Here is a 21,303-nt window from a genome sequence, read left to right as displayed (position 1 = left end):
TCCCAAACAGAATGAAAACTGATCTGTGACCTGAATTAATGGTGGTCACTGAGGAGGAGTGTGAATGCAGACTCATGGGGGGGCAAGAGCTGCTCTTTTGGGGAAACTTTCCATTGATTAATGAACACATGAATATTCTAACATTCTAATTTGTAATCTTATGTACATGAGGATTATGGGAGAAAGTAGCAGGCATCTTCCCATGGCTGGATGGAAGTGTATGGGGGACTCCGGGCAAAGCATTCTACAGAGTACTCTCAATATCTTCATATAGAAAAGTATATATGTATGGGCAATGATCATCTAACAAAAAGAAAGAAAAAAATTCCACTTGTCTGATCCCTGATTCCCCAGAGGAGATGGTGAGAAACAGGTAGGAGGACTCATAGACAAGACAAGAATTCTGACTACTGGATGGAATAAGCCTATATAGCAGGGGTAGGGAACCTTGGCCCTCCAGCTGTTGCAAAACTACAACTCCCATCATGCCTGGTCCAGTTGTAGTTTTTCAACATCTGGAGAGCCAAGGTTCCCTACCCCTGCTATATAGTAAAACACATAACAGGTGTTGGATTTAACAATCAAAATTTTAAAACTTTACAAAAGTCACAACTTTTAACATAAGATGAGTCATTGCAGGTTGGATCAAGCTCTAGTCAGTGCCCCTATACGGCTTCTTATCTGCTTTCTGTTACTTCCTAAAAAATTTTCAAATTTTTATTTTTCAAATTTCGCAAAACTTTTTTGTCCCATGTGGCCTCCAGACTCTGGTCTGAAAGTCATCTGTTTGGAGCTGGAGCCCAGGCTCGGGAGTGCGGCCTCTCGGGATAATAGGCTTATGTGTGCGGCCCAGGACTCGCCCTTTTTCCCACGCCTGAGTCGGGATGTGCCGGGACTCTCCCTCCCAGAATGCTTTATTTCCACCTCGGTTCTCAGGGAGCCTGTAACAAAAGTCTGGTATAATAGGGGAATTCATCCCAGACAGGCCTCTGTGCTCCTACAAGAGGAGGCTGAATGGGACGACTATTGAGGAAGACGTACAACATGTGACATAATGAAGTGGAAGAGCTGGCCCATTTAACCTCTCCCCAGCAGACAAGATAATAAAAAGCCAAACACATGGCCCCTCCCGGATCACTGGGGCCTGCTTTCTGTGACATGTGAAAATAAACTTTTTAAAGGGAATTTCTATCTCTGGACACAATTTTTATACTGTAGAATTAATGTACATAACATCTAGAAGTAGTATATTACAATAAATGATATTGTTTGTAATTATACAGTACATCCTGTGTCATACTGCAGAGCTGTGATCACTATTCTGCTGGTGGGGTCACTGTGTACATACATTACATTACTGATCCTGAGTTACATCCTGCATTATACTTCAGAGCTGCACTCACTATTCTGCTGGTGGGGTCACTGTGTCCATACATTACAGTATTTATCCTGGACTGATCCTGAGTTAAATCCTGTATTATACCCCAGAGCTGAGATCACTATTCTGCTGGTGGGGTCACTGTGTACATACATTACATTACTGATCCTGCACTGTTCCTGAGTTACATTGTGTATTGTCCTCCAGAGCTGCACTCACTATTCTGCTGTGGGGGTCACTGTGTACATAGATTAAGGGTTCTCCATTACCAAATTGATAGTATTTGTCAGTATTTGTATCCAAAACCAGGAGTGGAACCCATAGTAAAAAACTATTAAGATTTGCAGTTTCTGTGTTTTCAACCGACTCCTGGTTTTGGTTGAAAAAAATACAGAATTCTGATTTCCAGAATTAGAATAATTAGAAGTGACCACAATGGATCTCCAGCAGTCGCTCCCCCTTCATGATGCTGATCGGGGAAGTAAAATTCCTGGAGAGTTCCTGTAATTTTATCTATAATGTGACTAGTTTATGGCCGTACAATCTGAAGCCACCGGATTCCAGCGCTCTCACATCACAGGAAGGAGACGGCTGCTATTTTTGACAGAAAAACATTTGCTTCATCTACTTCCTGTCTATAGATTTCCTGTGATTCACCCAGAAGCAGCGATAACTCTTCCTACCGAATCACTTCCCCCACTGAGGGCCATTCTACCCGCACACTGTGACCCAACGCTAACCCGTCCCATCAGTGTATATAGTAGTTATATTCTTGTATACAGGTAGCAGTATTATAGTAGTTATATTCCTGTATATAGGGGAAGTATTATAGTAGTTATATTCCTGTATATAGAAGCAGTATTATAGTAGTTATATTCCTGTATATAGGGAGCAGTATTATAGTAGTTATATTCTTGTATATAGGAGCACTATTATAGTAGTTATATTCTTGTATATAGGGGCAGTATTATAGTAGTTATATTCCTGTATATAGGAGGAGCAGTATTATAGTAGTTATATTCTTGTATATAGGAGCAGTATTATAGTAGTTCTATTCTTGTATATAGGGGCAGTATTATAGTAGTTATATTCTTGTATATAGGAGCAGTATTATAGTAGTTATATTCTTGTACATAGGAGCAGTATTATAGTAGTTCTATTCTTGTATATAGGGGCAGTATTATAGTAGTTATATTCCTGTATATAGGAGCAGTATTATAGTAGTTATGTTCTTGTATAAAGAAGCAGTATTATAGTAGTTATATTCTTGTATATAGGAGCAGTATTATAGTAGTTCTATTCTTGTATATAGGGGCAGTATTATAGTAGTTATATTCTTGTATATAGGAGCAGTATTATAGTAGTTATATTCTTGTACATAGGAGCAGTATTATAGTAGTTCTATTCTTGTATATAGGGGCAGTATTATAGTAGTTATATTCCTGTATATAGGAGCAGTATTATAGTAGTTATTTTCTTGTATAAAGGAGCAGTATTATAGTAGTTCTATTCTTGTATATAGGAGCAGTATTATAGTAGTTATGTTCTTGTATAAAGGAGCAGTATTATAGTAGTTATATTCCTGTATATGAGAGCAGTATTATAGTAGTTATATTCCTGTATATAGGGGCAGTATTATAGTAGTTATATTCTTGTATATAGGAGCAGTATTATAGTAGTTATATTCTTGTATATAGGAGCAGTATTATAGTAGTTATATTCCTGTATATGAGAGCAGTATTATAGTAGTTATGTTCTTGTATATAGGAGCAGTATTATAGTAGATATATTCCTGTATAAAGGATCAGTATTATAGTAGTTATATTCTGGTATATAGGAGGCAGTATTATATTAGTTATATTCTTGTATATAGGGGGCAGTATTATAGTAGTTATATTCCTGTATATAGGAGGCAGTATTATAGTAGTTATATCCCTGTATATAGGAGCAGTATTATAGTAGTTATATTCTTGTATATAGGGGCAGTATTATAGTAGTTATATTCCTGTATATAGGAGAAGTATTATAGTAGTTATATTCTTGTATATAGGGGGCAGTATTATAGTAGTTTTATTCTTGTATATAGGAGCAGTATTATAGTAGTTATATTCTTGTATATAGGAGCAGTATTATAGTAGTTGTATTCTTGTATATAGGGGGCAGTATTATAGTAGTTATATTCCTGTATATAGGAAGCAGTATTATAGTGGTTATATTCTTGTATATAGGAGCAGTATTATAGTAGTTATATTTCTGTATATAGGGAGCAGTATTATAGTAGTTATATTCTTGTATGTAGGGGGCAGTATCATAGTAGATATAGTCTTGTGCATAGGGGGCAGTATTATAGTAGTTATATTCCTGTATATAGGAGCAGTATTATAGTAGTTATATTCTTGTATGTAGGGAGCAGTATTATAGTAGTTATATTCCTGTATATAGGAGCAGTATTATAGTAGTTATATTCTTGTATGTAGGGGGCAGTATCATAGTAGATATAGTCTTGTGCATAGGGGGCAGTATTATAGTAGTTATATTCCTGTATATAGGAGCAGTATTATAGTAGTTATATTCTTGTATGTAGGGGGCAGTATCATAGTAGATATAGTCTTGTGCATAGGGGTGGTGTTGTTGACAAAAACTTTTCTAAGTAAATAATAACCTTAGTACAGTAGTCAGTATTCTACCGCCCTATAGAGGATACAATATACTTTATCCTGCTGGGGGAGTGATGTGCACAGGAAAGAGAAACTTCCATGATATGTAGAATGTGTAATCTGCGCTGTTTCCTGAGGCGAGAGGGAATGTACAGACAGATACCATAACCTGATCCCCACTCAGCTATATATATATCTATGGATCTGATTGCGGATGCATGAAGTGTTTTTCACTTATTTTGATGGACTTTCCCTTTAAGGCTTGTTCCTCATTCCTGTGCTGACGGTGGCGGGCGGCATCATATGACAGATAAAGTGACGATATCATTTCACCGCTCATGACTCACTCCCTTGTCGGTGCGCCAGCAAGATCAGGCCACGGGCAATGGGTAACAATGAATGCGGCACCATGTTTTATTCATGTGGTGGGGTGTGTGTATGGAGTAGTGATCTATTCCTCCAAAGCCTTGGCTCAGTCCTCCAGGGGGGAGAAGAACATGCCGGACTATAGGAGAAGGAATATACTATATGACCCTACACTGGGGCAAGGGCAAAGATGTCGCCTTCAAGGTTAAATAATAATTGTCTGAGGGTTCGGAACATCTGTATTCAATAATTAGCAGCATAATCTGTCTCCTGTCTGATGGTTTGCTACAATGTATCAGTGCAGTTAAAGGGGCACGTCTTTCAAATCAACTGGTGTGGGAGATTTGCTAGAAATTAACTTTTATTAAAAAATCGCCAGTCTTCAAGTACTTATCAGCTGCTGTATGTCCTGCGGTAAGTGGTGTATTCTTTCCAGTCTGACACAGTGCTCTCTACTGCCACCTCTGTCCATGTCAGGAACTGTCCAGAGCAGCAGAGGTTTTCTATGGGGATTTGCTGCTGCTCTGGGCAGTTCCTGACATGGACAGAGATGGCAGCAGAGAGCACTGTGTCAGACTGGAGAGAATACACCACTTTCTGCAGGACATACAGCAGCTGATAAGTCCTGGAGATTTTTTTTAGAGACAAATACAAATAACAATTCTCTGACTGTTTCTGGCACCATTCGATTTAAAAGTTGTTTTGTTTTTTTGCTGAACTATCCCTTTAAATATTCCAAGCTATAGCCTACACCAGTGTTATCTATGGGTCTCCAGCTGTTGCAGAACTACAAGTCCCATCATGCTCTAATAATCTTTGTGCTTGTGATGCTATAACCCGCCAGTCCCCAGCCTCCAGCCGATGCACAGCTACTACAACTCCCAGCATGCTCTGACAACCTTCAGTTTATCTGTCTGGTTCATCCTCTCTTTCCAGCTGTCCAGGCCTGATGACAGTTTGAAGAGCCACTGGCCCATTAATCTGTCCGTGTCACCTAGTGACCCAGTGCAGCTGCATACTGCTGGGGATGCTGGGGGTTGTAGTTCTGCCTGCAGCTGTACATACCATACATAGGGATGATTGACAGGGCGTCAGCTGGGAGAGCGTCACGTGACGGTGGGCGGGGCGCTCCTTTTCTACCTTTTGCTGGAAGCAAAACCACGCCCATTGGCTGCCGGTGACGTAGGACGCTGCGTGTCTGCCGGAAACCGTCGCCCAGCAGCTACCGGGCCGGGGACAGCGGGAGAGCCGGGGCCGTGACGGGGTAAGGGGGGTACGGGAGGATGGGGGCGGGAGGGTGTGTGACACCGGGACAGGGAGGGGCTGGGACCTGCTGCTGACGGGGGGAGGGTGTGAGGTGGGGGCTGTGATTTGTGGGCACCGTGTGGAGGCCGAGGTAGTGGAGGCTTAGTATAGGGTTAATGGAAGGGCATAGGATTTAGGGGCAGGATAGAAGGGGGGATGGGGGGATGGGGGTCAGATATGGGGGTACAGGGGGGGGAAGCCTTTATTGGGGTGCAGAAAGGGGGAGACAGGTGGGGTGATGGGATTTAGGGGGACATGGTGGTAGCTAAGACTAAGGGGGCAGGGAGGGCTGAGTTGGGGTAATGGTGACTAAACTGGGGGGCAGATTAGATTTGGGGGTCGGTATGGAGATATTGGGGTTCATAAGGGAGCATAGACGTAGTGCAGGGAGGGGGCTGAGATATTGGGGAGCATAGACGTAGTGCAGGGAGGGGGCTAAGATATTGGGGAGCATAGACGTAGTGCAGGGAGGGGGCTGAGATATTGGGGAGCATAGACGTAGCGCAGGGAGGGGGCTGAGATATTGGGGAGCATAGACGTAGCTCAGGGAGGGGGCAGAGATATTGGGGAGCATAGACGTAGTGCAGGGAGGGGGCTGAGATATTGGGGAGCATAGACGTAGTGCAGGGAGGGGGCTGAGATATTGGGGAGCATAGACGTAGTGCAGGGAGGGGGCTGAGATATTGGGGAGCATAGACGTAGTGCGGGGAGGGGGCTGAGATATTGGAGAGCATAGACGTAGTGCAGGGAGGGGGCTGAGATATTGGGGAGCATAGGTGTACTGCAGGGAGGGGGCTGAGATATTGGGGAGCATAGACGTAGTGCAGGGAGGGGGCTGAGATATTGGGGAGCATAGGTGTACTGCAGGGAGGGGGCTGAGATATTGGGGAGCATAGACGTAGTGCAGGGAGGGGGCTGAGATATTGGAGAGCATAGACGTAGTGCAGGGAGGGGGCAGAGATATTGGGGAGCATAGGTGTACTGCAGGGAGGGGGCTGAGATATTGGGGAGCATAGACGTAGCTCAGGGAGGGGGCAGAGATATTGGGGAGCATAGACGTAGCGCAGGGAGGGGGCTAAGATATTGGGGAGCATAGACGTAGTGCGGGGAGGGGGCTGAGATATTGGGAGCATAGACGTAGCTCAGGGAGGGGGCTGAGATATTGGGGAGCATAGACGTAGTGCAGGGAGGTGGGGGAGATATTGGGGAGCATAGACGTAGTGCAGGGAGGGGGCTGAGATATTGGGGAGCATAGACGTAGTGCAGGGAGGTGGGGGAGATATTGGGGAGCATAGACGTAGTGCAGGGAGGGGGCTGAGATATTGGGGAGCATAGACGTAGTGCAGGAGATATTGGGGAGCATAGACGTAGTGCAGGAAGAGGGCTGAGATATTGGGGAGCATAGGCGTAGTGCAGGGAGGGGGCTGAGATATTGGGGAGCATAGACGTAGTGCAGGAAGAGGGCTGAGATATTGGGGAGCATAGACGTAGTGCAGGAAGGTGGGGGAGATATTGGGGAGCATAGATGTAGTTCAGGGAGGGGGCAGAGATATTGGGGAGCATAGACGTAGTGCAGGGAGGGGGCTGAGATATTGGGGAGCATAGATGTAGTTCAGGGAGGGGGCAGAGATATTGGGGAGCATAGACGTAGTGCAGGGAGGGGGCTGAGATATTGGGGAGCATAGACGTAGTGCAGGGAGGGGGCTGAAATATTGGGGAGCATAGGTGTACTGCAGGGAGGGGGCTGAGATATTGGGGAGCATAGACTTAGCGCAGGGAGTGGGCTGAGATATTGGGGAGCATAGACGTAGTGCAGGGAGGGGGCTGAGATATTGGGGAGCATAGGCGTAGTGCAGGGAGGGGGCTGAGATTGGGGAGCATAGACGTAGTGCAAGGAGGTGGGGGAGACATAAGGGAACATAGACGTAGTGCAGGGAGGGGGCTGAGATTGGGGAGCGTAGACGTAGTGCAGGGAGGGGGCTGAGATTGGGGAGCATAGATGTAGTGCAGGGAGGGGGCTGAGATATTGGGGAGCGTAGACGTAGTGCAGGGAGGGGGCTGAGATATTGGGGAGCATAGACGTAGTGCAGGGAGGGGACTGGATCATTGAGGCTTGGATTGGGGGATGACATTTTGGGGGATAATGTGGAAGCTAAGACTTGGGGGGACAGGGAGCGTCCAAGATTTAAAGGGATATGACTGAGGTCTGGACTAGGGGTGATGGAGGGGGCTCAGTGTCACAGGTCATAAAGCCCAACTACAACTCCCATCATAGTCAGACAGCCAGGCATGATGGGAGTTTTGATGTATAGCCTCATGTTGGAGAACACTGCTCTATATGTATCTGTGGGGGAAAGGGGTGAAGAGAGAACTCCGTTGCAAAACTACAATTCCCATCAAGCTTTAGCTTTGGCTGCCCAGGCATGATGAGAATTGTAGTTTTGCAACAGCTGGAGGGCCACAGGTTCCCCATCCCTGCCTTTTGAGCCTTGGTACTCTTAGTAGGGATGAATGATGCCACCCCCTGTGCCCATCATATGTGATGAGCAGTGATCCGGAACCTGCTGGATGATCACTAATTCTTGTCGTTGTGTCTTGTAATGCAGCTATATCTGGGCCTGGGTGCTGGTATCAGTCATTGGAGGCCTATGTGCCCGCTGCTATATAACACAGGATGATGGGGGGATGATCCTTCATGTATACCGTCTGTATCTGCTGATGTCATGGCAGGTGGCGGAGGAGAGCTGGTGTGCCAGCCTGTATATAGCTGCGGTTATAGTGATGCTGCAGGCTTCTCTGTGGCCGTTGTATCTGCTGCAGTGTTAGGTCATTGATACTTAGTTTCATCTAGCTTTTAGGATCAGATACATTAAAGTGGTGTTCCTCCATCTGTGGTTTCCATTATGCATTCAGCCTCATCTGGGTGCAAATCGAAACTCCCATCATGCACTTATAGCCTTTGGCCTCCTATGGGCCCGTGCTGGTTGTAGTATTGCAACCAATATGGGGACAAGAAGCAGAAGGCTGTCAGGGCATGATGGGAGTTGTAGTTTTGCAGTAGCTGGAAAGCCCCAGGTTGGAGGATGTGGTACAGCATCACAAACGCAGAGGTGTTCAGGGAATGATGGGAGTTATAGTTTTGCAATAGCCGGAGAGCCGCAGGTTGGGGTTACAGCATCATGAACACTTCATGGTCACAGCTGTTGCAAAACTACAATTCCCATCATGCCTGGATAGTTAAAGCTTCGGCTGTCCAGCCATGATGGGAATTGTAGTTGTGTAACAGCTGGAGGACCACAGGTTTGACACTTGTGACTAAGGGTCCATTTACACAGAAAGATTGTCTGACAGATTATCTGCCAAAGATTTGAAGCCAAAGCCAGGAACGGATTATAAACAGAGATAAGGTCATAAAGAAAAGTCTGAGATTTCTCCTCTTTTCACATCCATTCCTGGCTTTGGCCTCAAATCTTTGGCAGATAATCTGTCAGACAATCTTTCTGTGTAAATGGACCCTTAGAGCATAGAGCGCCAACCTGCGGCTCTCCATCGATTGTAAAACTACAACTCCCATCATGTCCTGACAACCTTTGTCTTCCTATGGATCTCTACTAGTTAGAAAGCTTCTCTATGGGTCCATATTAGTTGCAAAACTACAACTCCCATCATGCCCTAGCAGCCTTCATTGTAGAAAATGACATGATGCTTTTGCAGCCCACTCCCCTTGCTTTGTCACGCCATGATAAGAAATAGTGAACCCCGCCTGATAAATCCTCCATTAGCGGTGCAGCGGGCGCAGAGTAAAGCGTTGGGCACCTAAGCTCTCATTGTCACCTGTTATGTTTGTACCTCAAGAGGAGGAGGGGGGGGTGAGTTTATCCGAAAGCTGTCACCCTCTTCCCACCCCTGTTCGTCACTGATTGGCTGCCTGTCCCTGGGAGGGTGTTGTCTTCCTCCGCTGTGATTGGCCGGGCGTGGAATCACTCAGCGCCTGTGTTGTGTCTGTGGCCATAGCTGTAAGCTGACACGTCTGATCCCCAGTGCTCGCCTGTGTGTGCAGACGCCGGGGTAGCATGGTATGTGCCACTCGCTCCTTGCTAGGGGTCTTATGTGGATGGGATTAGTGTGTGGACACCAGGAGCGGATTCTCAGGATCCCTTTAAACCCCTCGCCACGTCCCCCCGACTTCTAGGAATTGCTGTGTATTCCCGGTATATGGTTGTGAGCTCATCCCGGTTATCCTGAGGACACAGGGATCCATCCATCGCTCCTCGGCCGCTTCCTTTATGGCTTTTGCTGATCTCTGGGGTGAACTCTTCATCGCTGGCATTTCTCACTCTCCACTATGTGCGGATTCTCGTGAGTCACTGGGAAGCAGTTAAGTCTGTGGTTTGGCTGTGAAATGTTGCTGGGATTTATGATGTTTACTCAGGGGTCCTAGCAGGGTGTTGTACACAGACGTACCTCTTTATAGGACACTCCCTTGGTGTGATCTCCTGTTGGTATGGTGGCGGATCATTGCCCTTTGTGGTTTTATCAATGACTGGTTGGAGCCATATGTGATTATTGATCGTCTTCTCTGCTCAGATTACTATATGTATGGATTGATCCCCTATAAGTGACGGTTTATGGTGTTATGTGACTATGCGTCTATGTGGCATTCCTATATCTTATTGACATTAGCGCAATCTTATATCATTACCATCTTGCTTAATTCTGTAGATCAGAGATGGGAAATCTGTGGCAAAACTGCAGTCCCCATCATGCTTGGATAGCTAAAGCTTTTGCTGTCCAGGCATGATGGGAGTTGTAGTTTTGCCATAGCTGGAGGGCACAGTGAGGCACCACTAGGCGGGGAAGGGCAATGGGTATAAAGGTACACCCGAGCTGCTGCCCTTCATTCTCAGGATCAGTCTGTTTATAATCTCATGTCCGAAGGATATAGAATCACTTTAGAAAATGGAAATACTGCTTGGTTTTCTAACTTTACAGAAATACTGAAGCGCGCATGGAGCTGTATACACACTGCTGTTATAGATCTGTATGATAGAGACCTGTCGGAGGGAGAATACACCATATAATGCCTGCCAATCTGTGTGCCGCTATACCAGGTCCATACTGGCTTACAAACGTAATAGTGTTATGTACATCCAGCATGAGTCCCATCATTCACATGATGCTTCCAATCATGCCTTGACAGTATTCAATGGTTCCACAATGGTGACAAAAACTACAAGTTGTCCCCCGTCACTCTTTGGTCTCCCACAGATCCGTAATGGTTGCAAAACTGTTTCCTTACGAGCTGTCCATAATGGTTGTAGAACTACAACTCCTAGCATGCCTTGACAAGCTTCAGCCTCCTTTGGGTTGATACTGGTTCAGAACTTAGAACAACCTGGAGGGCCACATGGTGGGGAACACTAAATGAGGGGGGGTGAGGTACTGTTTCCAGGATTGATTGGTCAGGCGTGTTCTGTGTAAAGCCCCTATTCCACGGGCCGTCTTGAGGAGCAAACGAGGGCTCTCAGCTATTCCACACGGCAGCAGCTAGCGGGTGAGTCCGGGGGGGGGGGGGGGGCTGCCCGGGTGATCGCTAGATCGTCCGGGCAGCCAATAGCATACAGCAGCATCTGCTGCTGATGCTCCTATTCCACGGAGCGATGGCAGCAGATCGTTGCTGTATCAGTCGTTTGTTTTTCAACATATTGAAAAACAAGCAACTGCAACGATCAGCCGACATGAACGGTGTCGGCTGATCGTTTCCTTCTATTCCACGGGACGATTATCGGCAGCAACGGGGCCTTAAGGGGCCTATTCCACGGAGCGATAATTGGCCGATTATCGCTCAGTGGAATAAAGAAAACGATCAGCCGATGATCGTGTCATCGGCTGATCGTTTATTTAGGCCCAAACCTAAAATCAAAGGTCACCCACCGCGAATCGCTTCATGTAATAGCGGGGCGGGCGACCGACGATTTGAGAAGCAGCATCTTTACCTAGCAGGGCTTCTCCTCCGCTCTGTCTTCCTCCCTGTCTTGCGGCGCAGCATCAGCTTTTGTGCGGTCTGACTGAGCTGTCAGACCGCTCAGCCAATCACTGGCCGGGACCACCGCGGCCAGTGATTGGCTGAGCGGTCTGACAGCTCAGTCAGACCGCACAAAAGCTGATGCTGCGCCGCAAGACAGGGAGGAAGACGGAGCGGAGGAGAAGCCCTGCTAGATAATGAATGCTGCAAGGACATCGGTAACAATGTCCCTGCAGCCCTCGCTAACGATTGTCGGGCCGTGGAATAGGCCCAGTAAACGAGCGCCGATCTAGCAGATCGGCGCTCGTTTACATCGTTGATCGGGCCCTCCTCGGCCCATGGAATAGGACCCTAAGTCCATAGAGAGACCTGTAAGCAGACATGACCAGTAGATCTTCCATAGATCACACACATCGATGTATCTGAGCCATCCTGCTCGGATCACTGGATGGAACTGGTGAGAATGTGCCGGGGACATCTGTCATTAGGCTCTTTATGTGGATGTGTGTAAGATTAGACACGTTGTAAAGGGACTGGCCCTTGTTTATGTGTTTATGCCTCCTGTCTTATCCCGGGCTTCTGCTGGACGTACGTCTCCCTCACTTCTTACGGACTGATTATTGTTTCTACTGTATCACCTCCGCCGGAGCATCAGTCCCCTGCATGAATGGGTATGTGCACACTGCGAAATGGCGACAAATAACCCGTTGTGCATTAAGCTGCTCGCACCCGCCGGGGGACTGAGGCGGGCGCGCGCGTGTTTCCACCCCTGTTATAGACTCTATGCACAGCGGATTCCGTTGTCCATCTAAAGAATAAACGTGTTCGTTTTTTTGACGAATGAAGAAATCCGCCCGTGCATAGAATGGAGTCTATGGCACGGGTGGAGACATGTGCACCCGCCTCAGTCCGCCAGCGGGTGTGAGCTGCAGAATGTACGTCTGGTTATCCATTGCCATTCCGCAGTGTGCACGTACCTATAACTTCATGCTGCAGCACTGACCCCTCTTCCTTTATATATAATAGAGGTTGGGGGACAACATCTGGCAATGCATTTCAGAACTATTTCAAACTGGTGGCTTCTGTCGCTGTTATTTACACGGACAGATTATTGAAGCCAAAGACAGAAACAGACTGAGAACAGGTCGTCAAGGAAAGACAGAGTTTCTCCTCTTTTCAAACCCATTCCTGGATGTCTGTGTAAACAAACCATAAGTCGGGCTCTGTTCACATTGACATTAGAACAGTGGTCTCCAGCTTGTGGGTCTCCCATTTGTTGCTTTACTACAGCTTCCGCAGGGGTATGCTGAGGATTGTGGTGCTCCACAGCCCCAGCACCATTTATGTAATGGTGATCGGTGATGCAATGAATGAGGTTCCTCCTGTGGTGGACACGGGTCATAGGTGACAGTCCAGAGTTCTGGGCCGTGCTCGTGGAAATTCTCCAGCTGTGATGCAATTGAGGTGCCGGCTCTGTAATATGTAGGGCACGTGCCTTTCTGCTATTTCACTTATACTTTTTTTTTTTTTTTTTTGGTCGTCCTATAATCCTGCAGCGAATGCTCCTTTATAGGAAATGAAGACTGGTCCTTCTGCATTCTTTTCCACCATTAGGCCTGTTGTAAAATTGGTGTAAAATTCTTTACCCGAACCTCCTCTGTATTAAAGGCAGCAATGTGTATGGGGAGAGGGGTGGGGGTCCGGCTGTGCGGGCATGCTGGGAGTTGTAGTTTTGTAACAGCTGGAAATCCCAGGTACCCCTTAACTACAGCTCTGGTGTATTGATGGTGGCTTTGCCCTTGACGCTATCATGGTATTCCTCCCTGTAAATATTCTATATGTCCCATAAGTCACGCTATGTTCTCAAATTACGGGATCAAAGATTTACATTGTCGTTGAGAGACAAAAACCTTTGACACCATCCATATTTCATGGTGAGATTATAAGAAACCAACCCCCCCCCCCCCCCCATGTGTAAGGGAATTGGTTACCGCATGGGATCTGATTTCAGGCTTTCTCCGGGCGGTGCGGGTGACGGTCACATCTACATTGAATACCCGACAATGGTCTCGATTAACTCTCGCACTGCCGCCCACCTCACACAGAGCCCTCTTTGTACTAGACTCTGCCCTAGATGTGCCACCTTCATCCTAATGGATTTCTGAGCCATGTGAATGCTTTTTTTTTCCATTTTACGCACCCAGCGGTATTTTCATGGCTGTTAATTCAGAATATAAATTCATGGCTATTTAGAGAACTGAACATTTTTACCTTCCAGCTATTGCATAGGGGAAGTTTGGATCACATGTCAGAAGCTGCTGCATCGGGAGTTTTTCTTATTTTTTTGGTGATTCGTCACAAGATCTACGTATCAATCTTTTCCATGTCTATTGCTACAGGGGCTCTGCTCTATGCATTGTATGGAGAACAGTGCCGATCCCGAACAGTTCGACAAGTTCGCTCAACACTACTCACTTTTTCTATTGCCTGAAAGTTACTTTACCCTATGTCGTGTCCTTACTTTGTTTTATAGCCGCCTTTAAAACAGCCCAGCATGTGTCTCTTGACGGCTGGAGAAGCTGGATGTGGTCCTAGGCTGTCCTGGAAAACATAGATACAGCCATAGGCTGTATCCATGTTTTCCTGGCAGTCCTAGGGTGGCATCTAACTTCTCCAGTCGTCAGAAGTCACGTGCCGAGTGTTTGGGGTTTTGAGAACGGTGCCGAACCTGAACAATTTGTCAGGTTCGCCCAGTGCTAAAAGTGAGGTGGGTGGACTCACCTAGACGTATTGCGCTCAGACCAAAGCGTCTGCAACAGCATGAATGCATAGGAGCTGATGCAGTAAACTTTGTAACTTGAGAAGCCGTGTGAAACCACACTGCCCCCCTGTACTCACCCGCTCGCTTCCGCCACGTGTAATAGCGGCGGCAGTGAGCGGGGAACGAAGAGCAAGTGAGTGCTGTTTGCTCCTCTCTGTCGCCCCGTGTATTAAGGGGCGTTACTCTGAGATATCTTCTTCTTGCTGTTTGCACTCTGCCCCCTCCTTGTTGATCTTCGATGGACATCAGTGATCTTCCACCACTCTCCAATTACTGGGATGTTGTATTTTATCCATGTCTGCACTTAGGGGAGAGGAATCGCCCAGGACATGTTTATCGCATCTAACAGAAATTGGCCAGCACCTCAGCTCACATTATGCCATGGGTCTCCAAACTGAGGCCCTTCAGCTGTTCCAAACCACAATTCCCATCAAAGCTTTATATTTGGCTGTCCAGGCATGATGGGAAATGTAGTATTGCAACAGCTGGAGGGCCGCAGATTGGAGACCCATGCAGTTTGCGCGCTGCCGTGGCTAAAATACACGCAAAAACAGGAAAGTGCAACTGCAAGTGCTAGGACTAACCGTACATACCGTAGACTGAACCATAAATTTTTTTAGCAGACTATTTGATCAAACAGAGGGTACTATCTCACAACTCCAAAGTGAACCCTAGAGAGGTGGTCCCTACACTAACAATGGCCTCTCTTGGGCTCACAATAAGCCTACAAACTGGGCATGAAGGATCCAACTAATCTCTGTTTATAACACCCACAGTTTATAGGATTACTGTGAGCCCGAGAGAGAGAGACCATTGTTAAGGCCCTATTCGACGAAACGATTATCGGCCGCTACAGACGATAATCGTCCCGTGGAATAGAGTGCAACGATCAGCCGACATCGTTCATATCGGCTGATCGTTGCAGTCGCTTGTTTTTCAACATGTTGAAAAACAAGCGACTGATATAGCAGCGATCTGCTGCCGTCGCTCCGTTGAATAGGAGCGTCGGCAGCAGACTCTGCTATATCCTATGGGCTGCCCGGACAATCGGCGATCACCTGGGCAGCCCAACCCCCCTCCCGGCCTGTGATTGGCTGAGCGCTCCGTCAGCTGACCGGCCATTCTGAAGATAGAGGCCTGGACAGGTAATGTATGATGCTGCTGCTGGTCAAATCGTCGGTCGCCCGCCCCGCACCGCTATTCAACCGTAGCGATGCACGGTGGGGGAACGATGATTTTAGGTCTGGCCCTAAATGAACGATCAGCCGATGACACGATCATCGGCTGATCGTTCTCTCTATTTCACCGAACGATAATCGGCCGAATCGGGCCAAATGGGGCCAATCCGGCCGATTATCGTTACTGTGGAATAGGGACCTAACTCTTTTGCTTGTCACAAAGTCTGCTGGTCCTGGCGCAGGTTGCATTCTATTTGCTGCAGGAAGGTCAGGTATCCATGGAGACGAGCATGCTCGGTTGGTACTGTGCACGACCCATGTTCTGATGCATAGCAGCAGAATGCACGTCGCACCTGTATTGGCATACTTGGTGACAGGTTCCTTTTAACTTTGCAAAATATTGTTGGGCAAAACGTGAGAACCATGAAGTGATCCCAACAACAAGGCTAAAAGAATATTCCTATACGATGTTAATAAAGATAAAACTTTACGTCTTCTGGTTGGTAGACTTCACGCATGGGCATAGTAGTCTTCAAACTCTAGTCTAGGGTAATGATCCTCAACCCGTGGCCCTTCATCTGTTGCAAAACTACAACTCCCAGAATGCCCTGTTGCAACAGCTGTAGTGTCCCGGGTTGGGAATCTGCGGCCTGCACCCTTCCTGTTTACTCTTGACCCTAAACATCAGGAACTAGTCTACAGCGTGATTATTCATTCTCCTCTTACAGGGTCTGTGCGGAGGGGATTTATTGGACATCTGCTTCCTATAATCGGCCATAACCTTGAGGATTAGGGGGTCGGAGATAAATCTGATACTCTTCAGCTTCTGGGTTGATAACTGGCTGCAAATTACTTATCACCCGCTCATTGTCTACAGCCGTCTTGACTTGATTTTTTGCAACTTTTGACCACTTTTTGTGCAAGTTGGGGACCTGAGTTATTTACTACTTTCCCATAAAGCATTGCCTCAGTTGTATCTCCTCAATGAGAATTGGTAACTAAGCTTTGCATATGGTGTCTTTATAGCCAACCAATGTCCTGCTCTGTACTTTATGATGGAGAAGAACCCTGGTCGGATCTTTAGTAGATTGAACATATAATCTTTATAAGAGATGGATTGCTTCCCTCAGGAGGATAGCCAATTTGCATATTTCATTTACCCAAGATAAACACAGGTGGGATCTCCTCAATGTGAACCAATACTCTGAAATTCCTTTTTGACTTGGTCTGGACCGTATAGTGTCTGGCTGGGCATGCTTAAACTTGTAGTCCCCTCTCCCTCTAACTTGTCTGAACTTGCCTTTAAAGAAGTCTAATTTCTATAAGGACAAGAGTATCAGGTCCCGAAGCTTCTTGTGTGAATGGGCGTTTGTCCTGGGATTGTTTTTAGTGAATGGTCTCTATGCGGACACTCCTTCCCATGCTAACATAGGTGCCGCACACTTCAAAGACGTCCTCGCCTGCGTCACCACCCGTACTGTTTATCTGTGGCTATCAGGTATCTTTTCTTTCCTTGTTGCAGTAGGACCTGACTGGAAAAGGTCAGTGGGGACGTGTGGCCCTCGGGGGCCTTGGTGACGTACAGTCAGGATTGAGCTTTGTAGCTAAAATAACAAGTTTCCCCTCGGTGCTCAGTACAGATACTCTCTGATGCGCTCTGCAGATGGTGACATGCCGTGCAGGGTCTGTAGAAAGTAGGGGCTTCTCATAATAGACCCTGAATAAGCGCCATGACGTCTATGTGGAATCTGAAGGTCGTGTGAAGGTATCGGAGCTTGAAGAGGAATACAGGACAGTAGGGTCATTGTCCCTTTAATTGATAAACTCTGGCGCTTGCCCCTTGGACCCCTGCAGGCCGTCCGCCCCCTCCCCCCATCATTAATCATTGTTAGACCTAGAAGTGTCTGGTATTCCTGCATGTATTATCTTCATACACATCGTGGTAGCCTCGTCCCATCATCCTTCAGCCTCATGTATGGGTATGTAACAGCACTGGATGTATGCCTGTGGGACAGCACAGATTGCATAGTGTCTTGATTAGTAAGGACCCGCTGAGGGTTGTAGTACCACAGCAGCTGCTCTCGTATATACAGCACATTAGTCCCTTGTTTATTGTCGCCATTCGTGTTGATACCGGGATTGTTACCAGTTCCCTAACACTGATGCGTCTCTTCTCTCTGTGTCCTTCTGCCAGAACCAGCGCTTAATAACTCATCTTATAAGAGAACGTCTTTGTCTCGTATTCAACCCCCCCCCCCCCCCTAGTACCGCTAAGAGTGCCTATAATGTAGTGGAGTCTTATCCTTTCACCATGCTTTACATTGCAGCTGCCCTTTAGTCCATGGGGATAAGCGGAACCTGTGGCCCTCCCAGCTGTTGCTAAACTACAATTCCCATCATGACTGGAGAGCTGAAGCGAAGCTTTGGCTGTCCAGGCATGATGGGCGTTGTATTTTTGCAACAGCTGGAGAGCCGCAGGTTCCATCTTTTCCTAGGTTATTTCTATCTCTTGTGTCTTGTAGGATTCCAGCTCTTGCATGACATCAGGCCGGGTTTACAGAACGAGTCTCTTAGTATATCAGACTTCCCTGTCCGCATTCCTGGAGGCTGATGTCACATGGGGGGGGGGTTGATGAAGGAAGCGGCTATCATCATCATCCTCATCCATGAATCCTCCCGAAGGTCAGGAAATGTGTGCTCCTCCATTGTTCTGTCATCGGCGGCCATTCACCCACTTCCAGGAATGTTACCCTGACGTAATAACCGTCGGGGAATCCGGCGTAATCTGTAATCTCTGTAGATAGAGAACCAGGGGGGATTTATGGGAACACTTCAATGTTATTAGATCAGAAACCGGGGAATATGGGGAAAGAAGAGCTAAGCCGCTTTAAGAGCTAAAAATCCGGAGTAAATACAAGTCCTTGACTCGTCCTCATCTGTCGTCTGCAGGGATCTGTGCACTTATTCTAGCAGTCCTCCCGCTGGTTGTCACCCGGCTTTCCCGGAGTCCTGAAAGGGCCAGTTCATTGTCTTATCCGTCTGCTGGGAAAGCTGAACGACAATGATGACCGTGCCAGAGGTGGCCTGAAAATGGCCGTGGTGGCTGTCTGCTGGTGGTTCTAGTATCTGTATGTGATCTAAGCATTCAGACCTCATGTGACGGTACTATATCGCCATGTGGTGAACACCTGACTATAGACTTTTATCATATGGATTCTACAGGAAGGTAGCAAGGGAAGGATGACATGACTATCCCATGGTCCCTAACTGGGAGCTGTAGTTTTTGCAACAGCTGGGGATCCCCATATTGGGAAACACAAGGTTTTCATAAACATGGAGGTTGTGTGGGCATGCTGGGAGTTGTAGTCTTGCAGCAGCTGGGGAAGCACGGGTTGGAGGCCAATGTTGTAAGCATTTCAGAAACCGTGAGATCCCAGTGTTCCAGCTATTGTCAAACTACAACTTCCAGCATGCCCTGACTGTTGATGTGACATGCTACATGGGATGAAGCTCGAAACCCTCTACCCCTTCCCCCGCCTCCCCCCCCCAAAAAAACCTGTAGCTCTCCAACCTGTGCAAACTGCTGTCATGGCCTTTGACTCTTAGGACCTGTTGGGAGTTGTAGTTGTGTAACTAATATGGATGCATAAGGAACCAATTTTGCCACCAGTATACCCCTCCCCCCATAGGAAGCTGAAAGCTGTTGGGTATATTGGGAGTTGCAGATTTGCAACAGCTGGTGGGCCACATGTTAAGAAACACCGACTTAAGAGTATTCTTCCACATTCTTGTGTGTCGTGATAATTTCCTTCCCCTGTTGCATGCTGGGAATCGTACTTTTGTGACAGCTGTAGGGCCACCAGTTGGAGACCGCTGCCCATAGCACTTCTGAGACTACAACTCAGAGACCTCCAGCTGTTGAAAAACCACAACTTTCAGCATGATGGGAGTTGTAGTTTCACAATGGCGGTAGTGTCTTGGGGTGCAGACTGGATTCTATATAGAAACTGGCCTGTCTAAAACATTGCATTACATGACCTTACATAGAGGTCAGCGGGATAACTTGCCAGCTGTCCCAGCTCTAGATGTAGCAGCCTTCTTGCCTTCTTATAATCTGTATATTTACACTTTGTAGGCATACGATTTCTTTTTTCCTCGTTTTGTTCTTGTCTGGGTCGCCTGAGGTGGGGGCGGCAGTATCACTTGATCTTCTCTGGGTATGGCGTCTGGTGTGTAAGCCTGCGGGCCAGGAGGCATTGCTAATAGGCTCTGACTCTTATTCATTCGCTCCTCGGCAGCTTAGAGGCTTCCTGCTAAATCTCTCATTACGGGGAAAGAAGCAAAACTTTATTTGCACATGATAAAGCCGCCTGAGCTTCATGGCGGTTCTGCATTGTGCTCTCATTCTGCCGCCACTCATACACTTCTGTTCTCTAAGTAAAAACAAATTTTTTCTTCTCCTTCCTTAGATTTCCCTAAACATGGACAATGAAGAAGTCCCGGAGTTCATAAGCCCGAAGGAAGAAATTGTCTACTGGAGAGAACTGTCCAAGAGATACAAACAGAGGTTTGTGAAGCGTGACCCCCACTCTCTACATCAGGGGGGCAGACTCTCTACAATTCCCATCATGCCTGGATAGCCAAAGCTTTTAGCTTTTCCCAATTGTATTTCTTTTTAACCCTCAGTTACCAGGAAGCACGCGACGAGTTGGTAGAATTTCAAGAAGGAAGCCGAGAGTTGGAGAATGAGCTGGAGACTCAGTTAGTGCAGGCCGAGCAGAGGAACAGAGATTTGCTAGCGGATAACCAAAGACTTAAATACGAGGTGGAATCGCTGAAGGTGCGAGGCTGACTTAACCTTTTCCCTGTATTGCATTGAGTATGTATCACTATATTATACACCGAGTGGGGACTGTGATGTACAAGTATATATGGGGCAGTTTTCACTCATCACAAGTATAAAGCTCCAAGTACTCCCTTATATCAGTGGTCTCGATATGCTGGTAGTTGTGGTATCGTACATTCATAGACGGCAGACCACTGCTGTAAGCTAAAAACAAATCATTGTTCTCGCTCTGTACAGGAGAAACTGGAGCATCAATACGCACAAAGCTACAAGCAGGTGTCTCTTTTAGAGGATGAGTTAAGTCGGGCTCGGAGCATCAAGGACCAGCTTCACAAGTATGTGAGGGAACTGGAACAGGCCAACGACGACTTGGAAAGAGCCAAACGGTGAGTTACAGAGGAACTCATGGATTGTCCACTCAACCAGTCAGTGATTTCAGCAGTGTCCCAATAAGCGGGCAATCCATCAGGAGGGTACATGATGTTCCAGCCTCAGGAGCTGCTGGTGGCTGTCTAGTATCTTGTCTAGTATCTTTCAGGCAGTGCTCCGGGGGCGCGAGGATAGGTAGGTATATATTACTATGTCCCCCCCCCCCCCCCCCCCCTTGCTGTTTTTTATTTTTATTTCGTAGGACTTCTTTAAACAATTTGGGTGAATGACATAAAATGGGAATGAGCAGCTGTGCTGCTTCCAGTCATTGGGCTATCGGGATGAGTGCAGTCCTGCG

The 21,303-nt window shown here is 47.0% G+C and overlaps 1 protein-coding gene across 6 annotated transcripts in view; it reads left to right on the top strand.

Moving 5' to 3' along the window:
* NDEL1 (nudE neurodevelopment protein 1 like 1) overlaps nt 1-21,303 on the top strand; it is a 36,994-nt gene that overhangs the window by 3,755 nt on the left and 11,936 nt on the right. For 3 of the 6 annotated variants that reach the window (XM_069951762.1, XM_069951763.1, XM_069951757.1), the window contains exons 1-4: nt 9,702-9,782; nt 20,200-20,297; nt 20,417-20,570; nt 20,814-20,962. In XM_069951762.1, the coding sequence (XP_069807863.1) occupies nt 9,780-9,782; nt 20,200-20,297; nt 20,417-20,570; nt 20,814-20,962 (404 nt within the window). In that variant the 5' untranslated portion in view covers nt 9,702-9,779. Of the gene's footprint in view, nt 1-5,558; nt 5,666-9,701; nt 9,783-17,690; nt 17,710-20,199; nt 20,298-20,416; nt 20,571-20,813; nt 20,963-21,303 lie in introns of those variants that run through there. The other 3 variants (XM_069951758.1, XM_069951761.1, XM_069951759.1) reach the window with 3 other exon arrangements.

This window comes from Dendropsophus ebraccatus, chromosome 14 (genome assembly GCF_027789765.1).
Source record: "Dendropsophus ebraccatus isolate aDenEbr1 chromosome 14, aDenEbr1.pat, whole genome shotgun sequence".
Taxonomy (NCBI): Eukaryota; Metazoa; Chordata; class Amphibia; order Anura; family Hylidae; genus Dendropsophus; species Dendropsophus ebraccatus.
The sequence above is the reverse complement of the archived record's forward strand: the minus strand, read 5'-3'. Positions and strand labels throughout refer to the sequence as shown.